Here is a 20,110-nt window from a genome sequence, read left to right on the forward strand (position 1 = left end):
ACCGTTGTGAGATGCTTAGCACATTTTACCCCCCAGGCCAGAACAGAGCCAAGCGGGCGTTCCAGCTACAATCCACATCTGGATGAGAGACATTTGCATTTAACCCGAATTGCGTTTGCGGTGACCATTTCCCCTCATTTTCATTCTTTGTCTCCGACAGCAGGTACCGAACATTGACTGGTCCAGCGGTGGCTTATTCTTCGAGCACGTGTTGCAGCTAGTGATGCCGACCGAGCCGAGTAGGGTGACATGCATGCAATTCGCCTCTCCACCACATCGACCTTCCTTTGATGGGGAGCTAGATGTGACAATAGCCAGCTACTTCAACGTGTGCTCGACAAACCTTTTTTTGACATCGAATACAACGATGACAAATGGTGTACGATATGGAAGTTGAGCGACAGACTGAACATGATGGACAGTGGAGTCCAACGCCCGACCTGGGCGACCATGACCACCGAGATTCCTCGCTCTTCAGCCAAGTGACAGACGATGACATTGAGAAGTCTCCGTTCCTCAAACATGGTGAATCCGAAGACAACAGACATCATCTAAAAACACTTCGAAGGACTACATCCTGGAGAAGGAGTCTGTCGGCAGCAGCTAGTCTTCTGGGGGTTTTCATATTCTTCCTTCTATTCTTCGTTTTGGACCGTTTTGTTCCATTATTTCAACGCCTGGACCCAGCCACACCGACTCAAACCACAGAGTCAAATCCATCTATACCGCAGTTAAGGGATCCCGCTGACTATGTCCTCGACTCTTCATGGGACTTCGCCTCGGCTGGCAGGGTCAGAGAATATCATTGGAAAATTCAAGATGCAATTTTCAACCCGGATGGCATCTTTCGGCCGATGATTCTCATCAATAATCAGTTTCCTGGGCCGCTCATTGAGTGCAATGAAGGGGATACTATTGTCGTTCACGTCCGAAATGAAGCAATCAACGCCACAGCCATTCATTTCCATGGGATGTATCAAAACGGAACGAACTCTATGGATGGTACTGTCGGAGTCACACAGTGCCCGATTGCACCGAATACGACCTTCACCTATCAGTTCACCGTCAATGGCCAGTCGGGAACTTACTGGTACCACGCGCATCATAGTGTTCAAGCTTCGGATGGGCTAGTCGGTCCCATGGTTGTTCATTCTCCGAACGAGAAGAGCTTGATGGAGACTTACGCAAGCGATCGCGTGATCATGATCCAGGACCACTATCACAACACATCTGCCGAGTTACTGATGGATTATCTCCAGCCAGACCAGGAGAATGATGAACCTGTGCCGTCTAGTGGCCTCATAAATGGACAAAATTATCGCAGTTGTGCCGACTTCGATGGGTGGGATTGCGAAAACAAGGCTTCTCGGCTAGAGTCCTTAGCAATGTTCGACTTGACACCAAACAAACGACACCACTTCCGTTTCATCAATACCGGTGCTTTTGCTGAGTTTCAAGTCGAAATTGACGAGCATCCATTCTACATAACAGAAGTGGATGGAACTATGGTTGAGCCTGCGCCATTCCACCGTCTCAACATTCTTCCAGCTCAACGCTACAGTGTGGCTATCGACACTAATGTTACTACCAAAGATGCCTTTTGGATGCGTGCACGAATGATTACACATTGTTTCGCAGAGGAGAACCCAAATCTTGATCCAGAAGTGAGGGGTATCATCCGGTATAGTGAGACGCAGACTGGTGCTGCGGCTGGAGCCCTGGCAGAACCGAAGAGCAAAAGTTGGGGCGACGCCATTGACGTCGACTGTCGCGATCTGGACACCACTACCCTTCGGCCCGTTGAGGCCAGAGCAGCACCACCTACTACATCGTCCATGTTTCTTCGCGCCAATTTCGAAATCGGAGCTTGGCGTTTGTCGCGTGGGTTTTTTAACAAGTCAACCTGGCATGGGAACATTACGTCTCCGTCGCTTTATCGCATCTTTGACGCCGCGCAAGCTGACAACGAAACTAACTTGCCCCATACGACTGGAGTAAACGAAGTCATGTTTGATGCGGAAAAAGAGTTCGTGTACCAGACTGTAGGAATCGAAACCGTGGACATCATAATTAGCAACTTTGACGACGGAGCTCACCCCTTTCACCTTCACGGACACAAGTTTTTTGTGTTAAAACAATCTCCCACTGGATACCCTCCAGAGTCCATGGAAGAGCTAGAAAACGACCTTATCACGACTGGTGCTCTGGAGAATCCGTTAAGAAGGGATACCGTTACCGTCCAGGGGTACGGGTGGGCTGTTGTCAGAGTTGTCCTAGATAATCCGGGTGTGTGGGCGTTCCACTGCCACAATGCATGGCACGGAGAGTCGGGAATGATGATGGTGATTGCGGCGAGGGTTGAGGAGGCCAAGCAATGGCAAGTGAGCGAGGAGGAAAGGAGGCTTTGCTCCCTTCCTGGAGTTGAGAAAGGAGCTCGGCCAGACGACAGTATCTGGGTAGGGAACTTTGGGTAGGCGTACAGTTACAATCGGCATAATACAACGCCTGACAATTCCGCGAATCAAATTAGTAAACAGTATTTATTGAAGAGCCGTAAAGAATGGAAACCCTGCAAACGGCGTTTCTCACGTCGGGTTGCATCCGACGCCGGGCGATGTTCAGATTGATTGTGTGTGCCATGTGGGTAATTCGATAACTCGGAGACCCTTGCAACCCGATTTCTCGTTTTCGGCTTCTCACGTCGTACTTCCAACTCGCAGTCTACTCGAGGCCACCCATTTTTAAGCCTTTGATGTGGGTAAAAGTGACGACAACTTTGCGGCTCCTTTTTTTCTTGTAATCGCATCATTTTGCTCCTCAACATTCGGCACTTGCGCTTGTTCCCCCCCAACGGTGAAGGCGAGATGAATGTGATAAGTGACCTAGGACAGACCGCCGATTCCTAATTGGTCTTTTTTTCCCGTAGGCGAACCCGAACATTTCTCTTTCTATGCGGACATAAAGTAGGGGATCGAGAAATGACCAGGAAATGGTTGCGCATATGATGACCATATCACTCTGGGCCTAGAGTGTAGCAAGCTAGGCTGAATTTAGGCCTCTACACAGGGGGGTTTTTACAGGCGGCGATGTTGAGTGACTGAGAAACTGGGTCCTGGTCTAACTGGATCTATTCAAGTGACCGCACGACCCATGGGGGGCGGGCATGCGTGGCCGGTGTGGTCCCATTTCCAAATCACTCCGCAATCAAGACACAGGTCTAGACCATCAGATTCTTCACCAGTCGCTTACTCTGGCTCCATTGTTTTTTATTTCCTCAATGCCGCGATCTAGGCCTTCTCTGGTCACCTTTTTTTTTTTTTTTTTTTTTTTTTTTTCTCCTTGTAGAATGGGCAGAAAATGAAAAGGAGTCTTTAGATGCCCCATTTTTTCTTCTTTTACAGTGGATGCCCGCATTTGAGAGAAGAGACAACTCGTGCGTCACATTGACTCGGGAATAATGGCCACCAAGTTTGATCCCGCTGGGCTACCCCATTCATCCGCCCTTTGCAATCTTTGGATGGCATCTGTCAGACATTCGGTGCCGTTTTCCATATTACCGCAAGGGTGCGAATTCCAGATTGATAAGATGTGTGCCGATGAAAATGTCTCTGAGCGACCCTCACGTGCTTACTATTCTGTCTTCTCTGAAGATGGATGCACATTGGAAATGTTTGGCGACTAGAGCTAACCTAAGCTTAGACGGCCCGTGAGATGGAAAACTCTCGACGCAATAAGCGGGAGGACGAAAAATCCGAGCAAATACGACGTAGAAATTGGACGTAATCAATTGACTGGTGCAAAATGGGATCAGAATTGCATGTATTAGACCCTGTTGTTTCAGCCGCGTGAACACGAGATGGTCCAAACTCTAATCTTGAATCCATCGTCGGGCCCAGGAGAAATTCTGCCGTGACGGATTAGGTTAAGAGGGAGAATCGTCAATTAAGGAGATCATATGAGGTCTATCTGTGTGATCGACAAATGGTGGTCTGCATGACGATGAAGTTTGTTAACTCCTCAGTCAGGTGAGGAGCTTGCCGACGGGATGAATGATTCAAAACACGGAGGCTGTTGGGAGGTTTCCCGCCAATGAATGGAGGGTAAACATTCTAGCCATGGATGTCGTCTGAATGAAAAGGTGCTTCTTCCGAAAGTCAATTCTATTGCTCTTCTGACGCCAACGGCTGCACCCCACTCCCATAAGTTCTCGAGCTATACGTGTTCGGGCTTGGGCCACCACGTCAAGCGGACGGCATCTCATTTTAGCAGAACTCTGATCAATTTAAGAGTCAAATTGTCTGACCATAAACTTCCACCAACCCATTCGGCCTGTCGTGTGAATGTCAAACACATCCCTGGACGGCCGACATAACAGCTACGCGTCACTGGTGGTCAACATGAACCCCTATTTTTTTTTTTTTTTTGCAAAAGTGCTTGTTTTCTTGCTGCAATTGCAATATCGACCTGTTGTAATACCCCAGTTGAGGCTGGAAAAGACGGCACGGAACTCGGCAACTCGACGTAGCATGAACGGCTAGTTTCGATCGGGACAAGTCCCGGAGGGGCCTGCTCAACAGGCCTTAGCCTTCGACATGGCACCATTGCTTGTTTATGTCAATCTAGACGATGGAACCCGTGTGGCAGGTGTTTTCGGCGTGAAAGGAGTGTGGTTCATGAATTTCAGGAGCTGGTGTGGGGTACGGGCATGGGTTGTGCAGGGAGCATCCCCAGCATTCTGGTTTCTCTGCAAGGGGGTCATCTTCCTAGCCCCAAGCTCCATCATTTCCATCTAACTGACTCGGCTAGTGTTTTCCAACCTGCCTGTTGAAGATATCGAATAGTGCAGGCTAGGAAACGACGCGAACTGCTGGCTGATGACAGGCCTTGGCATCCCATCTCTTCCAGCCTTGCCAAGAGATCCGACGACTTGGATATAAACCGCCATGGCATCCTCCCCCAGAGAGCCAAGAGATCTCCAAGACATCAAACCCACCAATCTACTACCATTCTCGAGTCTTGGCTCATCCTTCTTTCCTTAACCTGATACATTCCTTTTTCCACTTTATACATTACGATACTGCGTATCGCAAGTCACTCTCTTAACCCAAACATCTCTACTACTGCAAAAATGGTCTCTTCCCTTTTCGTTCTCGGCGCCCTGGCCTCCGCTGCCATCGCCTCTCCCGTTCCTGACGTCCAGGCTCGCGCTGGCTGCACCTTCACTGATGCTGCCTCTGCCATCAAGGGCAAGGCCAGCTGCACCACCATCGTCCTCAAGGACATCGCCGTCCCTGCCGGTACCACCCTTGACTTGACCGGCCTCAAGTCCGGCACTCATGTGAGTTCCCCACGACCCCCTTTGCCTAATCAGCTCGCCTTTTCCATCTTCACATACTGATGTCGTTCCCCAAATAGGTCACCTTCCAGGGCAAGACCACCTTCGGCTACAAGGAGTGGGAGGGACCTCTCATCTCCTTCTCTGGCTCCAACATTCTCATTGACGGTGCCGCTGGTCACTCTATTGACTGCGAGGGTCAGCGCTGGTGGGACGGCAAGGGAGGCAACGGCGGCAAGACCAAGCCCAAGTTCTTCTTCGCCCACAGCCTCAAGCAGTCCACCATCAAGGGACTGAACGCCCTGAACACCCCTGTCCAGGCCTTCAGCATCAACTCCGTCACCAACCTCGGTGTCTACGACGTCACCCTCGACAACTCTCTCGGCGACTCCAAGGGAGGCCACAACACTGACGCTTTCGACGTCGGCTCCTCCACCGGTGTCTACATCTCCGGCGCCACCGTCAAGAACCAGGACGACTGCCTCGCCATCAACTCCGGCACTAACATCACCTTCACTGGTGGCTCTTGCTCTGGTGGCCACGGTCTCTCCATCGGCTCCGTCGGTGGCCGCAAGGACAACGTTGTCAAGACCGTCCGCATCACCAACTCCAAGATCTCCAACTCTGACAACGGTGTTCGCATCAAGACCGTCTACGGCGCCACTGGTTCCGTCTCCGACATTGAGTACTCCGGCATCACCCTGTCCAACATCGCCAAGTACGGTATCGTCATCGAGCAGGACTACGAGAACGGCTCCCCCACCGGCAAGCCTACTGCCGGCGTCCCCATCACCGGTCTCACCCTGAACAAGGTCACCGGCTCCGTCGCCTCCTCCGGCACCAACGTCTACCTGCTCTGCGCCTCCGGTGCCTGCTCCAACTGGAAGTGGTCCGGCGTCAGCGTCACTGGTGGCAAGAAGTCCACCAAGTGCTCTGGCATCCCCAGCGGCAGCGGTGCTGCCTGCTAAATGCACTTAGCAGCTTGAAGGGCGTCCCTGCTGACGCAGGTACCCCTTGGACTCTAGATGAGTTTGGCAACGCTTCCCAGGGCTAGTTCCCTAGTGAGGTTGCTGCGATATTCAACTGGAACTTGAGTAATCGGGAACTTTTGTGCGGATAATTGATCTCTATGCGCACAAAATGATTCGTTCGTGTACATAATATTTCTTTTCACGCCCCTCCAATGATGTCTCGGGGGGGGGCCTCTCTACATAGCAATCAATCACAAATGTTTGCTTGGATGTAATCTCCTAGATGCAGTGACTTATTCTGTAAATTGAGGCCTAGTGCCTCCACTTTTTGCTGAGGTCCGCTGAAGACCAACGACTCCCAACCCCACTCCTACTAAAACAGGGCTTTTTCTCATGGTATCCTTGAACACTCTACACTGGCCCCCGCCCTTAATTTCCACAAATGGCAAATGGTCATCGGAGCAGACAAAATACAGACAAAAAAGTGAGAGCAGCCGAGCGCAGGTGCAAAAGAGAATCTCCTCGACGGGGAATTGAACCCCGGTCCCCGGCGAATCGTAGAATGACAAGCCGATATCCTCACCACTAGACTATCGAGGATGTTATTGGTTGGCGTTTGCGATGCACAACAGGCTCATCAATCGCCTGGTTGCTACGACCGCGAACTTGTGCTCCATGTCGAAGTGACAACCCTCCAAGTTTAGCCTTTACTATAGAATGCTTTGAATGTCCAAGTAACTGAAAAGACCTATTGGTTTAATATGTGTTAGTGCAAAGTTATGTTCGCTTTTGCTTTTTACTACTATAGTTTCTCAATTATAGTTCTCAGACTCTCAGAGTTAAGAGAGAATGAATTACACTTTCCAAGCTATTACAAGAATAGACAAAGCGTCTTCAAGTGCTTTGCCTAGAAAAAAAGCCTGGAGGAACGAAGCAAAAAACCAGACTGATTATAGTCACAAAGGCAAAACTATAACATATAACACCCGCCGCCCCCGCCGCCCCCGCCGCCGCCGCCGCCGGGGCACCTACCCCTGGCGGCAGGCGGCTGTTGGTGAAAGCATAGTCACCAGGAGCAGGAATTGAACTTTCGATTTCTCTTGAGGCCGCAAACTCAACTTCCCGATTCCATAAAGCTTGCGTTTTCCGTCCTGATAGCAATTTTTACCGTTGGCAACAATGATAACGACGCTAACCAACTCGACTTTCGCCGGCATTTTTTCGAAAGGGTGAAAAACCTTAATTCGACTGTCGCAGAGCAGAGGAATCCTTTTGTTGGAATAGCCGGAATTCCGGGTTGAAGTGGCTTCGTCGCTGGCAGGACTGCCGGCACCCGGGCTGCCCACGTGACGGGCAGACCGACTGACGGCAGTAAGACCAACAGCCACTTCCTCCAGCACTTCTGCTGGAACTAATTCCGAAAGACAGGCAGGCTAGAAACAAGACAAGACTAGTCTCTCCCCTTCAGTTATCCCACTTTACGGGTATCCTGTGATACCAACACTTTCGGAACTTCATTCCTCCAGGCATTGCAAACGCGTGCTTCACTATAGCCTTCACATTGTACGGTTTGTAGTTCAAAAACAGCACTTGAGCTGGTAAATTGTTTGAAGTGTGCGATATAGTTGACTATCTACAAGAAGGTAAAACGTTGTTGGATAGATGCAAATGCAAGCATCAAGCGTGGGCACGTCGATCATCAATGAATGGCGCTAATCTAGCATGTGAACACAGCAGGACCGGGAATGGTGTACGTCGTGGCTACGAAAACTTTAGAAAGCAATAGCAATGGCTGGACGGTAGTTAACATACCCTTGTAGGCATCGTACGTGACACCGGGGTCAGTCGCCTTGTATGCACCCGGGATAGCAACCAACGAGGTAGCAGTCTTGGTTCCGGAACCGGTGACCTGAAGCTGGTGGCAGCCGGGGTAGAACTGGGCACCAGGGTAGGCGTACGCAGCGTGAAGAGCAATGATTTCGTGGCGGACGAGGTAGTATCCGGGCTTCAGGCATGATGGAATAGTGTACTGGTAACCCGAGTTGCCGACCATGAGAGGGGTCTGCATAAGCAGATGTCAGCGTCGTCGACCTCTGGTTTTGAGAGGCGGAAGACTAGGATAAAAACTTACAGCAGCCCAGTTGTTGGAGGTTCCGGTGCGGCCGCCCTCCTTGACCTTGAACCACACGGCTCTGGAACGAACGACGTTAGTTTCTTGGTTTTTCTTTGAACAACCGAATAATTTTCTTACGAAGTGCCGGGCTGCCAGTTGTTGCAGCCAGCGTCAGGGCAACGGGCCATGTAGGTGATCACAGGGCCTACATGGGAGTCAGGCCAGAGAGTCCAGCGCAGAGTGACGGTTGAACCGGCAGCAGCAGGGGCGTGCAGCGGCGCTGGCTTGGAGCCGACGACTCCTCCCGCAGTATATCCACCACATTGAACGTCGATCGAGGTCACATCTTCCACGGGACCGTTGCCCTGAATTGCGCGGGAGATTCTCTGGGGCTGAAGGGTGTTAGTTTGACCACAAGCACTTTGACTGATAGAGAGGCATGCAAGGCTTACCGGAGTTGAGTAGTATGGGTCGGAATACGGCTGATTCGTGTTTTAGTCATGTAGAGCAACAGAACAGTCTGGAAACCAAAGTCCACAGGAAAGCGAATTACCTGGTAGAACTACATTACAGTCAGCGCGTCATGTCTTTTGAGGATCATATTGCGGAAGGCAAACCTGATAGTAAGTTCCGCCGATCGTAGCGTTATCAACATATCCGTGACCAGCAACCAGGGCTGCGAACCCAAGAATGGAGGCAGCGATCTTCATTTTGACAGAAGTTTATTGGAACCAACTAAGGCAAGAAAATCGTTGATCAAGGAGGGTCACCAAGGATTCTGCAACACAGGACAGCAACCTGCAAGTATTTTGAGACACGAAGCAAACTACACAACAATATTCTCTTACTTGGGAAGACGCATGATATTTATCGACACTATTTAGCAGCTTTTTCTTCGTGATTTGAGAATTCATTCCATCACTCTAGTTGCCCAACACCATCAATTCAACACACCGTGATGAAAGGCAGCACACTTGGCACGGCTCCTACCCACCCATAACGTCTCATCACGGGAACGGGAACCCAACATAAAAGGAAACATCGGAACCAGACGAGCGAGCGCCATGGCTGATACAATATAAGTGCGGCTTTCCCCCGCTTTCATTGGCAAAATTTCAGAATTGATACAACATCTAGCGGGGATTCCACCAATTAAGTACGGCGAGGGTTCCATCGCGACTACTACAGTCCAACGCTATGAGAATTTTTAATTAGAAAAGGGCGACGAGAGTAAGCGAAGCGGCATTTTGATTGAAGTCATCGCATGCTTTGATTGGTTGCACACCATCCGTACTGCCATGTGCCGTGGTGCTGGATTCAGGATTGTGGGGGAATCTGCAGTGCCACCATGCCTGTTGCAGCACAGATGGCGGCAGAGGTGCCGAGCGCGGGGAATACGGCATTAGTTGGCGACCAAAATGCGGGAATACCTGGCTGTGTAAGTAAGCATACGTGGAATGTAAGAAGATTAGTTGGGCCATGAGGACGCGAAACTTGACAACATGAAAGCCGTTTAGTTGGGAAGGATGAACAGAGAACAGCGGCTTAGGGGAAGGGTCCTGGATGAGGCTTAAAGACTATAAGTAGTCTCCAGATTTAGGTTTGGAGGATGGTTTGTTTTTCAAAGGGTGGACCTGGTTGTTATGGCTGTCATACCACAACACTTCCTTCGCCCCAGCTTTGGCCCACATTCGTGGAAATGTCATTCACTTAATATATCAACAAGCGGTTAGCTTGCAGCTGACAAGTCGCCCCCGTACGAGAACCATAATCACTTGACTCGTTGATTTGCCTCACTAGCACGCCCTACCAGTCCCCTTAAATCTCAATCTCCATTGGCTTGCCCCACGATTGGAAGATTAAAGCCGGAGCTTTTTGTTTGCTCGACTGATTTGGCCTCTATGAAGATTGATTTGGGAAGGTCTTTTGAAAACAGCAATGTTCGCCAATCTTAGCACTGTTTTTCAAAGACTTCGCAAGGCCACCTTACTTTTATTGCGTAAGAAAGGGGATTTTAAGCATGGACGGGCTGTGTAGCTAAAGTGCTTATCCTGTGATGAACGAGCCAGCAATGATTACCTGGCATATAAACTTACTATTACGTACTCACCACCCCATCACAACAGTCAAATGCTAAATGGATCATGCCAATTATAATATCGTATACAAGTAGCCAAAAACAAAACCCAATTAGTTGAGGCAGAATGCGCTGACGAAATTCATTTGGTCAGAAAATCGTTTGGCGACCACGTTTATCTACTAGTTTCAAGGGTCTAGGATGCACCCGCGTAACTCCAATCCCCTTTTGGAGGCTTGTCTCTTGAACCTTTCCGCACGTCTGCATTTCACACGCACCCAACATTCAAAAATCGACATCATGAGCAATGGTTGACTAGTGCGTATCTGAAGCTAGCTTCTTCTCAAACTCACCACGAAATAAAGGTGATTCTATTTAAAGAGTCACGGAAGACGAATCTTTTGGGGAATCTTTTCTTGCACGTGGCCCCGTAAGCTGTTTGATTTCTTAGGGGAATCTATTTTATGCATTTATGTCTCCTTTGCCACGCAGGTATTGTGCAAATGTTTGGATAGAGCCGTGCAAGCTTTCCATTTATCAAAGTTATGTGTAAAAGGTTGTACTCTATAAGTGTTGGCGCAGGTTCTTCGCTTCGTCCTGCACACGATGGAATAATTTCCAAAGAGCATCAAGCCTGCGACAGGGATTCTCTACGCGAATTCCCGCGCTCAACTGCCTTTGCCACAGTTTGAGACCTGAACCGGCCTTCGTATTTCGGAGACACTCCCCTGGCAATGCCCTTCTCAAAAGCAAAATCGCAGTGCCTGTTGTCGATCAAATTTCCGTGCTCCCACTGATTGATACCCAGGAGCTCAGAAGACAGTGTCGCGATGGATGGTCAATGACAGGTGTTGATTTATTCGAGCCTAAAACCTAAGTTAGTACACAACACGAGGGCGAAGACGAGTTTTCCTTACTTTTAGAGTATCTACACCAGAGCATAAGTGCTTGGAAGAGAATCCCTCCTGTTCCAGAACTTGATAGTGACGTCGCAGTTCTTGTAGACCGCATAACACGTGGTGCCTCCTCCGAAAGATGTTGGAAGCTGGATCCAGTATGTGCCTTCATATGCACCAAGGTTGAAGTTGTAAGTCACGTCGACAAAGTCATTGTTGCTAGAAGCCGTGAAGTTAGAGCACGAATTGGTTGGTAACACGCACACGGAACTTACCCTGTAACAGACTGTCGCATTGCCTGAAACTTGGCATACATGGTGCCACCATGAAAGCCATCAGCATAGAACGTGTTTCCTAGGCTGGTAGGCAACTTGTGGTTGAAACGATGCTTAGTACGACCACAGTTGTCACTGGTGATGATAGTGCACTGAACAGCTGCATTGCAATACCCTGCCAACCCAAGAAAAAAGAGAAGGGCCAGAAAAAAGGAAGAAACCCGGCCACCGGGGTTGGTAGATGCGATAGAAACCATGCTTGGCAGAAGTTGTTGCTGTTATTGGTGGCGACGATGATGTATTTGGGACAGGTTGATGATAACAAACATAAGCTTATGGCGAATACTCACGGTTATTTATGTCTAATTGTCTTGAGACCCAATGATTCAGTTGGTCCCCAAGATCATTTGAATTACTCTAATGTTTGTCATTTCTTGGCAAGGGGATATAACTGAGTTTGCATTACAGATCCTCCAATCAAAAGACGAATTTCAATAACGTAGTGTGTTTTAGGGTATTCCTTATCATTTTAAAGCCGAATAACCGTGACGCAAAGCACGTGGCTACCAGTCAAGGGCATGAAGTCGATCAAGGTATTCACGTCATTAGTCAGTCCATGTTATCAAAGAGATAAAATCATCGTAATGCACTGACGTTGATAATATTTCAATTATATTGACCTGCCTATTGCATTCTAGACATCTTTGCTAAAGTTCAATAATGAGCTTGTGCTCCTTTAATAACCTTTGAACTAAAATCAAGGCCTACACGTGATAGAGCAACTTTGAGTTTGGATAGCTTCCATTGATTAAGATTGTAAACGTCGGGTGGGACTCATAACTCAGACCCATCCAAGCTTGTTTTACAAAGGTTGACTCTAGTCAGACTACAGACGAACCCCACACTTTCATCCGCGCCTTCTCACAGATTGGATTAGAGTTGAACGACTCGTGCCATGCCTTATCTCATATTGGATTGCAGTTGTGCGACTCATGCTACGGCATACACGGCAGGCAACTCCTCACATGATTCAGAACTACGTTGACATGATGGTGATCCCATGGCATATATAATAAGACACAAAAACTTGAACTTGAAATCCAGAAATCAAACCAAGCGTTCATCTTATCATTCATCCTTACTACACTTCATCAATATGCTTGGATCGTTTGTTCTAGCTTTGGCCTTCGGCCACTTAGTGGCGGCTTCAGAAGCATCCCCTGGCTCCGAAACACAGTTGTTTGTCAAAAACGGAAACGGAAACGACGCCAGTTATGAGCCGTGGAAAGCATTCGACTATGAAAGTTGGACTCCCGATAACTCCTTGTACAAGGACGTCCCCATGGTCGAGAAACATACTGTCATAGACGGCAAAGATTTCGTTTACCAAGACTTTGACATATCCGCACTCAGCCTAGACCAATTCAAAGAGCATGTCATGGCCACATCTGACTTCAGAGATGACCAGGGCAATTTGGTCTCTTCGGATCAGGGCGCTCAAGCCTACCAGTAAGAGCATTGCTTCAGGATACAAGTTGGTAACTTTGTGTCACTAATCTTTGAATCAATAGAGAGACCTTGATTGCTTCTGCAGTTGATGCCAACACCAGCATTGCTCTCCCCAGCCATATTGATAAGAGAGCTTTCCCGGACGGCTGTTTTTACGACTCCAGGCTGCACTGCAATAGTGCCTGTACCAAGCTGATCTCACGTGGTGTTCGACAATCGATTAACAGCAACGTCTACGGGTACTACCATTACCAGTCTGGTTCATTATGTGGAACAGGTTCCATCACAAAAACTGTGTCCGTCACTCATGTTTCTGGTGTCACGATTGGCGGCAGTGGCCAAATTCCCGGGGTAGGTTTTACCAGAAATTTCATCCTTAGCACGACATGTTTATTGACCACTTTTATAGTTTGGCAAAGGGTGGACAAAGGTTCTGTCAACCTTTTTCAGTACTTTTGGACTGACTATCTCTCATACTCCTGACAGGTAAGTAATACTACAAGCTTTTTCTCATTTTCTCTATGTCCTGTTAAAACTAACCAATTACGCTAGTGTTACTACTGCCATTAGCTATGCTGGCACTTGTGGCCCCTTCAATGTCTGCTTCCTCTGGGAGAGGCCCCATTTCTCAGTTGACAAAGGTGTCGTTGTTGTGAGTAGTGTACGCCAAGGCCACGCAGCAAAAGTTTGCTAACATGGTGAAAAGACGCAACATATTGATGTGAATACCAACAAAGCTTGCTCTAACCCTACCGTTACTCCTTATGAGGCCCATGTGGTCCACACAGAATCCGATCCCGGCGGTGCTAGTATGTAAAACCCAGGAAGACTCTTTTTTAGATAGTTTACTGACCGAAATTGTCTAGCTGCTAATGGCATTTGCTACTCCATGGCAAACCACGGATGTGGTCGTAGAGTCGCCGCTTCTTCCACGCTTCAACGTTGCCCTAATAACTACTAGAAGCGCGGTGTGCCTAGTCTACTGTTTAATGACACGGGCGATCCAGCAGCGCTGGTTTAGTCTCTACAGGATAGAGACTCTGGAGCTTATAAAGCCTTGTTCTCTTCTGCGAAGGACTCGACGGGGTTTATGAGCGACGCTGTAGACTTGGAGGTTACGCCGAGAGTCACTGGTTTGACTTCTAATGTTTGTACTCATTACACGGTGAGCTAATGTTTGGGGGAAGAAGGCATGACTAGTACATCCTAAGCGCTACATTGACATCATAAACAAGGAGTATGTAAGAAGCGTTAGGGATTCGGTTTCAGCTTAGTCTAAGTAACCATGAGAGACAATCATACTACGAGAATACTTGCAACTTCTTACAGCCGTTCACCGGAGGCGTACATACTATCATATTGCATATTTTCCTTGTATGGCAAGAGTTACGCCATTCTCCCATCCAAAAGGCGGTGGCAGGCGGTGGCAGGGATGTCGCTCTTGCATCAGGGGATACCTTGTAGGAGTTGCAGGGTTATCAATGTCGATCGCCATGCATAGTGAATGACAGACCCATTCCTGGTAAACTATAAGCATGTGCTCCACCAATTATATCATGGCCAAATAGGAAAAGCAGTAATCATCTGAACAATGCCATAAGCCTTCCTCAAACTCCAGCAACCCATGTACTTAGTGAGGGTCTTCACTTGCTACAAGAACTCTCAGCCCAATACAAAGATGACTTTAAGCGACCTCATTCCTGCTGATGCATGCCGCAATTGGTGGGTCTGTCTTTCGAATGAGGCAGCGCTTTAGCATGCATGCTTCTCATACTAGACATGGGCAGAGCATCTAATCCCTCTACGTCTGATAGCGGGCGACCCCGGGATTCACAGGACACCAACTGCACGCCAAAACACATGCAAAATGACTCGAAACCCATGCTTGGAACATTCTTTGCTCATTAGAGTTAGAAAATTGATCATTGAAAATTGCGCATCGGAATGCAACCTGCTAGGGCTCTCATATAAGATTCCTAACTATCGTTCCCATAAGATTATATGGCAGGATAGTCAGTGCCTGTTAAAAGGTTTGATGGTCAGTATTCCATGATCATAGTCCGAAAGCTTTGTAACGAATTGAAGGAGGAAGCCACAGCCAGATTGAAAAATGACGCAACGTGGTAAAGTGCCTATTTGTCTTGAAGAGATGCGTATTAAATTACCCAGATTTTGGCAGACAAGAAAGGACCTGCTATTCATCTTGCATAAGAGGAACATCGTTAGAACAAAGCTTCAGTAGTAAATCGACCGTCGTCCTTGATCGATAGCTAAAAAAAGATGCTAGTGATATGTTTCAAGCAAGAGAAATCCCTATGACCCATAGACTACAAGCGCAACGCCGAGAGGAGTAGATGAGGGTTTCATAGGTACCCCTATAGATAAAGGATAATCCACGTCTTAACTGAAAAGCCGTCACCGTCTCTCACGAGGCGGAACTAGACAACTGTAATGGAGAACTATGCCACTTACCTCCCACTCTTACAGTTCATAACAGAATGAAATTTTCTATTGTTTAAATTTAGACATGCATACTTAACGGATAAGTCGGCAGCGCTGACTAAAGTGGAACATGGGAAGTTTGCCAGGCCATCGTGGAGTGACTAAGTTGTCCAGCAGTTTATGATGACAGCTGCAGCCAAGGGAGATAATGCATCAAAGCGGCGAATAACTCCGAACCACTTAGCTGCATACAGCACTCACTAGTGCACTGGTTTTGTGTCGGAGGAAGAGCGGAATTAACGGGGAAAAAATAAGGTTTCCAAACTTTCTGGTTTCCATTTGAACTTCAAACACGTGATGAGATGGAATTTAATACACAAAGGGAACTGGTTCGGAGTTTGCGGAGATTAACTGGATGTTGAGCACCAGGTAGGAAGTAGAAAGCCAAATCATATATAAGCATTGTCAGGATTTCAATTATTAATTTATGTGTTTGCATCTCTTCTCGCAATCACTCTTATCTCCAATCTGAACCGATTATAGTCGACAAAATGAAAGTCTGGTTTGTGACAGGATCCTCCCGTGGATTAGGTCTGGAGCTGGTCAAAACTATCCTTGCGAATGGCGACTCTGTTATTGCAACAGCACGAGACCCACAACAACTCAATCACCTCGTGGAAAAGTACGGAAGCAATCGCATCCTACCAGTGGCTCTGGATGTGACAAACTCAGAGAATGCCTGTGAAGTTGTAAAGCTGGCACAGGACACGTTCGGCCGCATCGACGTCGTTGTGAACAATGCAGGATATGCGGAGACGGCTCCCATCGAGGACATGACTTTGGAGTCATTCCGAGCACAAATGGAGACAAACTTCTTCGGCGTGGTCAATGTAACCAAAGCAGTCCTCCCAATATTACGTCAACAAGGCTCTGGGCACATCTTACAAGTTTCCTCAGTCGGAGGAAGAGTCGGATCCCCTGGCCTCGGGGCCTATCAAAGTGCCAAATGGGCCGTTGGAGGTTTCTCAACAGTCCTTTCAAGAGAAGTCGCACCATTTGGGGTGAAGATCACCGTACTGGAGCCTGGTGGAATGAAGACGGATTGGGCAGGCAGTTCAATGGGTCATGGTCACATCAGTGAAGCCTATGTGCCTATTGTAGGAGCGATGGAGAAGGCAAGGGAACAGGCTTTCTCCAACTGGTCTGAACCGTCCAGAGTCGCAGAGACTATATTTTATATCACCACAGTTGAGGATCCACCACTTAGGCTGCTCCTAGGACCCGACACCGTTCAGTATGCCGAGGCAGCAGCTAGAGAATTGGCGGCCTCAGATGAGAAGTGGAAACAGGCCACCAATCTATTGCTACCCGACAAGAAGACGCATTAACCCTGAAGCTCGGATACAGCTTTGTACGCATTACTACCTTACATATCTTAGGGAAGGTTTCTCTTCTATGGGTTTGAAACCAAAACAGTGAGCATTTCAATAATGAGCAGTGTCACATGAGCGATTATCAGAAACAGCTAGTTCGTTTTCGTGCCCTTAAGCGGCTATGTACACGCTGTGTTGTCTAGCTAGCTAAATGTACAAGTCAAGGAACTTTACGAAAACTCGCAAAAACATATCCACGTCCTCCTCTGTATGCGCAAAGTTGAGCGCGAGGAATCCCCTACGTCCCACCCACAATCCTTGCTGAAGCATCTCAAAAAACATTATCTCACGCAGTGTGTCGCCCTCAGAGCCTGTGAAGTAAAGGCCTACACAGCTTCCCACACCCAAGGGAATGATCCCCACAGGCTTATCGCATGCCTTCACCGCCGCAGCGACGCCCTCTCTGATCCTGTCCCCAAGTCTGTTGATCCTGTCAATGGCAGGCGCCGTAACAAGTTTCGCGGCCGCAACAGCCGCACTCATAGTGAAGACGTTGTTGTTGAATGTACCCGAATGTGAGAGCTTTGCTGCGTTCCCGCTTCCGCCATCAAACTGCGCCATCACCGCTGTAGTACCCCCAAAAGCTCCAAAGGGCAACCCTCCACCGAGGTATTTCCCCAGTGTTGTCATGTCGGGCTTCACACCGAGCTGGCCTTGCATGCCGTGGTAGTCGAGTCGGGATGTTACCACCTCGTCAAAAATCAGTACAGCCCCGAGCGTGTCAGCTGTGCTGCGTAAAAATGCAAGGAACTCGCGGGACGCGGCTCGCATCCCTCCGGCCGACTGCATCGGCTCAACTAGAATGACGCCGATGTCCCCACTGAGTACCGTACGCGTTTTCTCGATGCTATCGTACGTTCCGACAACAAAGTCATGGGGAATGTTCAGCGGGTTGGGGCCATCGCCAAAGCTCAGAGTACCGCCGTGGTAACCATGGTCAAAAACGAGCACCTTCCGCTTGCCTGTATACGCAAGTGCCGCCCCTATGGCGTACATGTTGGCCTCCGTACCTGAATTACAAAAGCGTACCTTTTCGATGCTTGGAAACCGCCGTCTGATAGCTTCACTAAGCTCGCTCTCGAGCTCTGTGACAGCGCCCAGGCTGAAGCCATTCTCTGCCGCAGCAATGATGGAGTCCCGCAACTCTGGGCTCGAGTGGCCGAAGAGTCCGGCGGTGAAGTCGGACTGGAACTCGATGAGCGTTTCACCGTCGACCGTTGTCAATGTCGCTCCCGCACCAGACTTGACCACGAGAGGAAACGGATCACTGTCAAGGACAGAGACAGAGCGTGTGGTTCCACTGGGAATTCCTACCCGCGCTCGCTCAATGGCTTTTTTAGAGAGCGGATTGCGAGCGACAAAGGCGCCGATAAGACGGTCTAAGTGGCTTTGCAAGGTAACAGCGCGCCCGTCGTTGGTGTCGGTCGTGTTACTAACCTGGCGCACCTCCGCGTAGATAGCTCTGCAGTTATTGGATCTGACAAGAGACATTTTGGCGCCGGCAGGGATCCAGAGAAGGGATCCAGGCTTCAAATCGTGCGTTTCCCCGGTCCATTCATTCTTAACAACTGCCTCGCCTACAGGAAAATTCCATGCTTGTCAGCCTTACGGCCAAGAATCATTCTATTCAAGCCTCTTACCTCTGACGATATATTTGCACTCAGTGGTCTCGGCTATTCCTGACGGAGTTGGCTCTTCAAAATCGTAAATGTCCCAGACACCAACTGCCAAAGGGTGGTCTGAGGTCTCGCTGGGAGCGGCTCAATGTGAGTATAATGTTGTCTAATCCCCATACAGGGAGCAACCGGCTTACCTAGTGCCAATGAAATCCAGATAAACACCTGCATCATCATGAACACTCGGCTCAACCTGATCGGCGTTCTGGATGACGGCAATGCTGGGAGGCATATTCGGGTGTATGCGGAAGTAAATGTGCTAAGGTTAGATTTAACTAATGGTTCTTGGATCAAGTGGTTATTCGGCCATTATTTATTTCACCAAGGTACATAGCTTTGAATCTTTGATATTCATGCATCAGGAATTGATACGCCTGGGTGAATGGCACACCTTAGTACCACGCAGTAGTAATTGACCGTCGGCGCTTTTAAAGTACCGTGGACCATCTCCACTTCTCTGGGGGCTAAATTTACGGATGATTTACGATAACCATCATGCCACAATTAGCAAACCTGACACGATCCTGGTTTAAGGGTTGGCTAGTGTTGATGTAGGTAAGTTAAAAGAATCTCAGATACACATCACGTCCTGGTATACGGGTTAGCCACGAAGCGACAAAGGTCATTTTTTAGCGGGAATATTCACTTCGCTTGATAAGAGAAGCAGCATTGTATATTCTGGCAATGCCAATAGGTCCATGTTGAAGTCACCTTTGGTACTAATCAAAGCCTTAAATTATGAGTCTCAATTCTAGTTACCAAATCACATAGACGCACTGGGTCAGTTGCAAACTTCTCAAGACTCTTCAAGACAATGTGTCCACCATTCCCATTTTGACAGTGCGACTCAAACAAGTATGCTCATATCAAAGTATCCCGGTTTAGAAAGGCGGCTTTTGGATGAACACAGCTCGGCGAGAAGCCGGTGGCACTGGGACCCATGTCTCGGTACGAGCCCCAGGATGTCTACGTTCGGCGGCTGTGGGAATCCCCATTCAGACTCTGCCGTATCCGGATCCAGGCGCAGGATACCAGCTCCCCGACCCTTCCAACGATACAACATAAGCACCTTTGCGTCCACCCCGTCTGCCCCGTGCGACCCGTGAACCGCTCGACCATAGGCAGCGGCAAGTAACTTGCGGATCTCCCCAACGATAGGAAGGTCGTACCTCTTGCAGCAGCTTTCGATCAAAGTAAGCGTCCCTAAGTGTGTCCAGCTAGATCCTGCAAGTTTTGGGGGCACGGGGACTGCTTCGCCCGACGTTGAAGCTTCGTCTCCGAGCGAGCAGCTGAGGAGAGCTGCCGCGTGAACTGTGGATGATAGAAGGACGAAGTATACAGTAATTGCAGAAAGCATTTCCATGCGGCTTTCGAGTCGTTGAA

The 20,110-nt window shown here is 48.7% G+C and overlaps 7 protein-coding genes across 7 annotated transcripts; 4 read left to right on the forward strand and 3 right to left on the reverse strand.

The window, feature by feature from the left end:
* Window positions 1-374: 374 nt before the first annotated feature.
* Window positions 375-2,474, forward strand: CTRU02_200815 (l-ascorbate oxidase; the record flags this gene model as incomplete). Its single annotated transcript, XM_036718828.1, has 1 exon — window positions 375-2,474. One exon carries the CDS (start codon window positions 375-377, stop codon window positions 2,472-2,474), a length of 2,100 nt encoding a protein of 699 aa, XP_036589828.1.
* Window positions 2,475-5,128: 2,654 nt separating this feature from the next.
* Window positions 5,129-6,303, forward strand: CTRU02_200816 (Endopolygalacturonase 1; the record flags this gene model as incomplete). The annotated part of the gene is made up of 2 exons (XM_036718829.1): window positions 5,129-5,338; window positions 5,416-6,303. The coding sequence occupies 2 exons, from the start codon at window positions 5,129-5,131 to the stop codon at window positions 6,301-6,303; spliced, it is 1,098 nt and encodes a 365-aa protein (XP_036589829.1).
* A 1,720-nt stretch (window positions 6,304-8,023) lies between these two features.
* On the reverse strand, window positions 8,024-9,129 carry CTRU02_200817 (cellulose-growth-specific protein; the record flags this gene model as incomplete). The annotated part of the gene is made up of 6 exons (XM_036718830.2): window positions 8,024-8,067; window positions 8,119-8,368; window positions 8,438-8,498; window positions 8,558-8,811; window positions 8,872-8,910; window positions 9,037-9,129. The coding sequence occupies 6 exons, from the start codon at window positions 9,127-9,129 to the stop codon at window positions 8,024-8,026; spliced, it is 741 nt and encodes a 246-aa protein (XP_036589830.2).
* A 2,295-nt stretch (window positions 9,130-11,424) lies between these two features.
* CTRU02_200818 (uncharacterized protein) lies at window positions 11,425-11,924 on the reverse strand (the record flags this gene model as incomplete). Its single annotated transcript, XM_036718832.1, has 2 exons — window positions 11,425-11,611; window positions 11,668-11,924. The coding sequence occupies 2 exons, from the start codon at window positions 11,922-11,924 to the stop codon at window positions 11,425-11,427; spliced, it is 444 nt and encodes a 147-aa protein (XP_036589832.1).
* Window positions 11,925-12,823: 899 nt separating this feature from the next.
* CTRU02_200819 (uncharacterized protein) lies at window positions 12,824-14,137 on the forward strand (the record flags this gene model as incomplete). The annotated part of the gene is made up of 6 exons (XM_036718833.1): window positions 12,824-13,176; window positions 13,239-13,527; window positions 13,586-13,662; window positions 13,729-13,828; window positions 13,883-13,985; window positions 14,043-14,137. The coding sequence occupies 6 exons, from the start codon at window positions 12,824-12,826 to the stop codon at window positions 14,135-14,137; spliced, it is 1,017 nt and encodes a 338-aa protein (XP_036589833.1).
* A 2,032-nt stretch (window positions 14,138-16,169) lies between these two features.
* Window positions 16,170-17,006, forward strand: CTRU02_200821 (short-chain dehydrogenase reductase sdr; the record flags this gene model as incomplete). The annotated part of the gene is made up of 1 exon (XM_036718835.1): window positions 16,170-17,006. One exon carries the CDS (start codon window positions 16,170-16,172, stop codon window positions 17,004-17,006), a length of 837 nt encoding a protein of 278 aa, XP_036589834.1.
* Window positions 17,007-17,198: 192 nt separating this feature from the next.
* CTRU02_200820 (Beta-phenylalanine transaminase) lies at window positions 17,199-18,959 on the reverse strand (the record flags this gene model as incomplete). Its single annotated transcript, XM_036718834.1, has 3 exons — window positions 17,199-18,628; window positions 18,692-18,801; window positions 18,865-18,959. The coding sequence occupies 3 exons, from the start codon at window positions 18,957-18,959 to the stop codon at window positions 17,199-17,201; spliced, it is 1,635 nt and encodes a 544-aa protein (XP_036589835.1).
* Between the last annotated feature and the right edge of the window lie 1,151 nt (window positions 18,960-20,110).

Source organism: Colletotrichum truncatum, assembly GCF_014235925.2.
Source record: "Colletotrichum truncatum strain CMES1059 chromosome Unknown Contig_0001, whole genome shotgun sequence".
Taxonomy (NCBI): domain Eukaryota; kingdom Fungi; phylum Ascomycota; class Sordariomycetes; order Glomerellales; family Glomerellaceae; genus Colletotrichum; species Colletotrichum truncatum.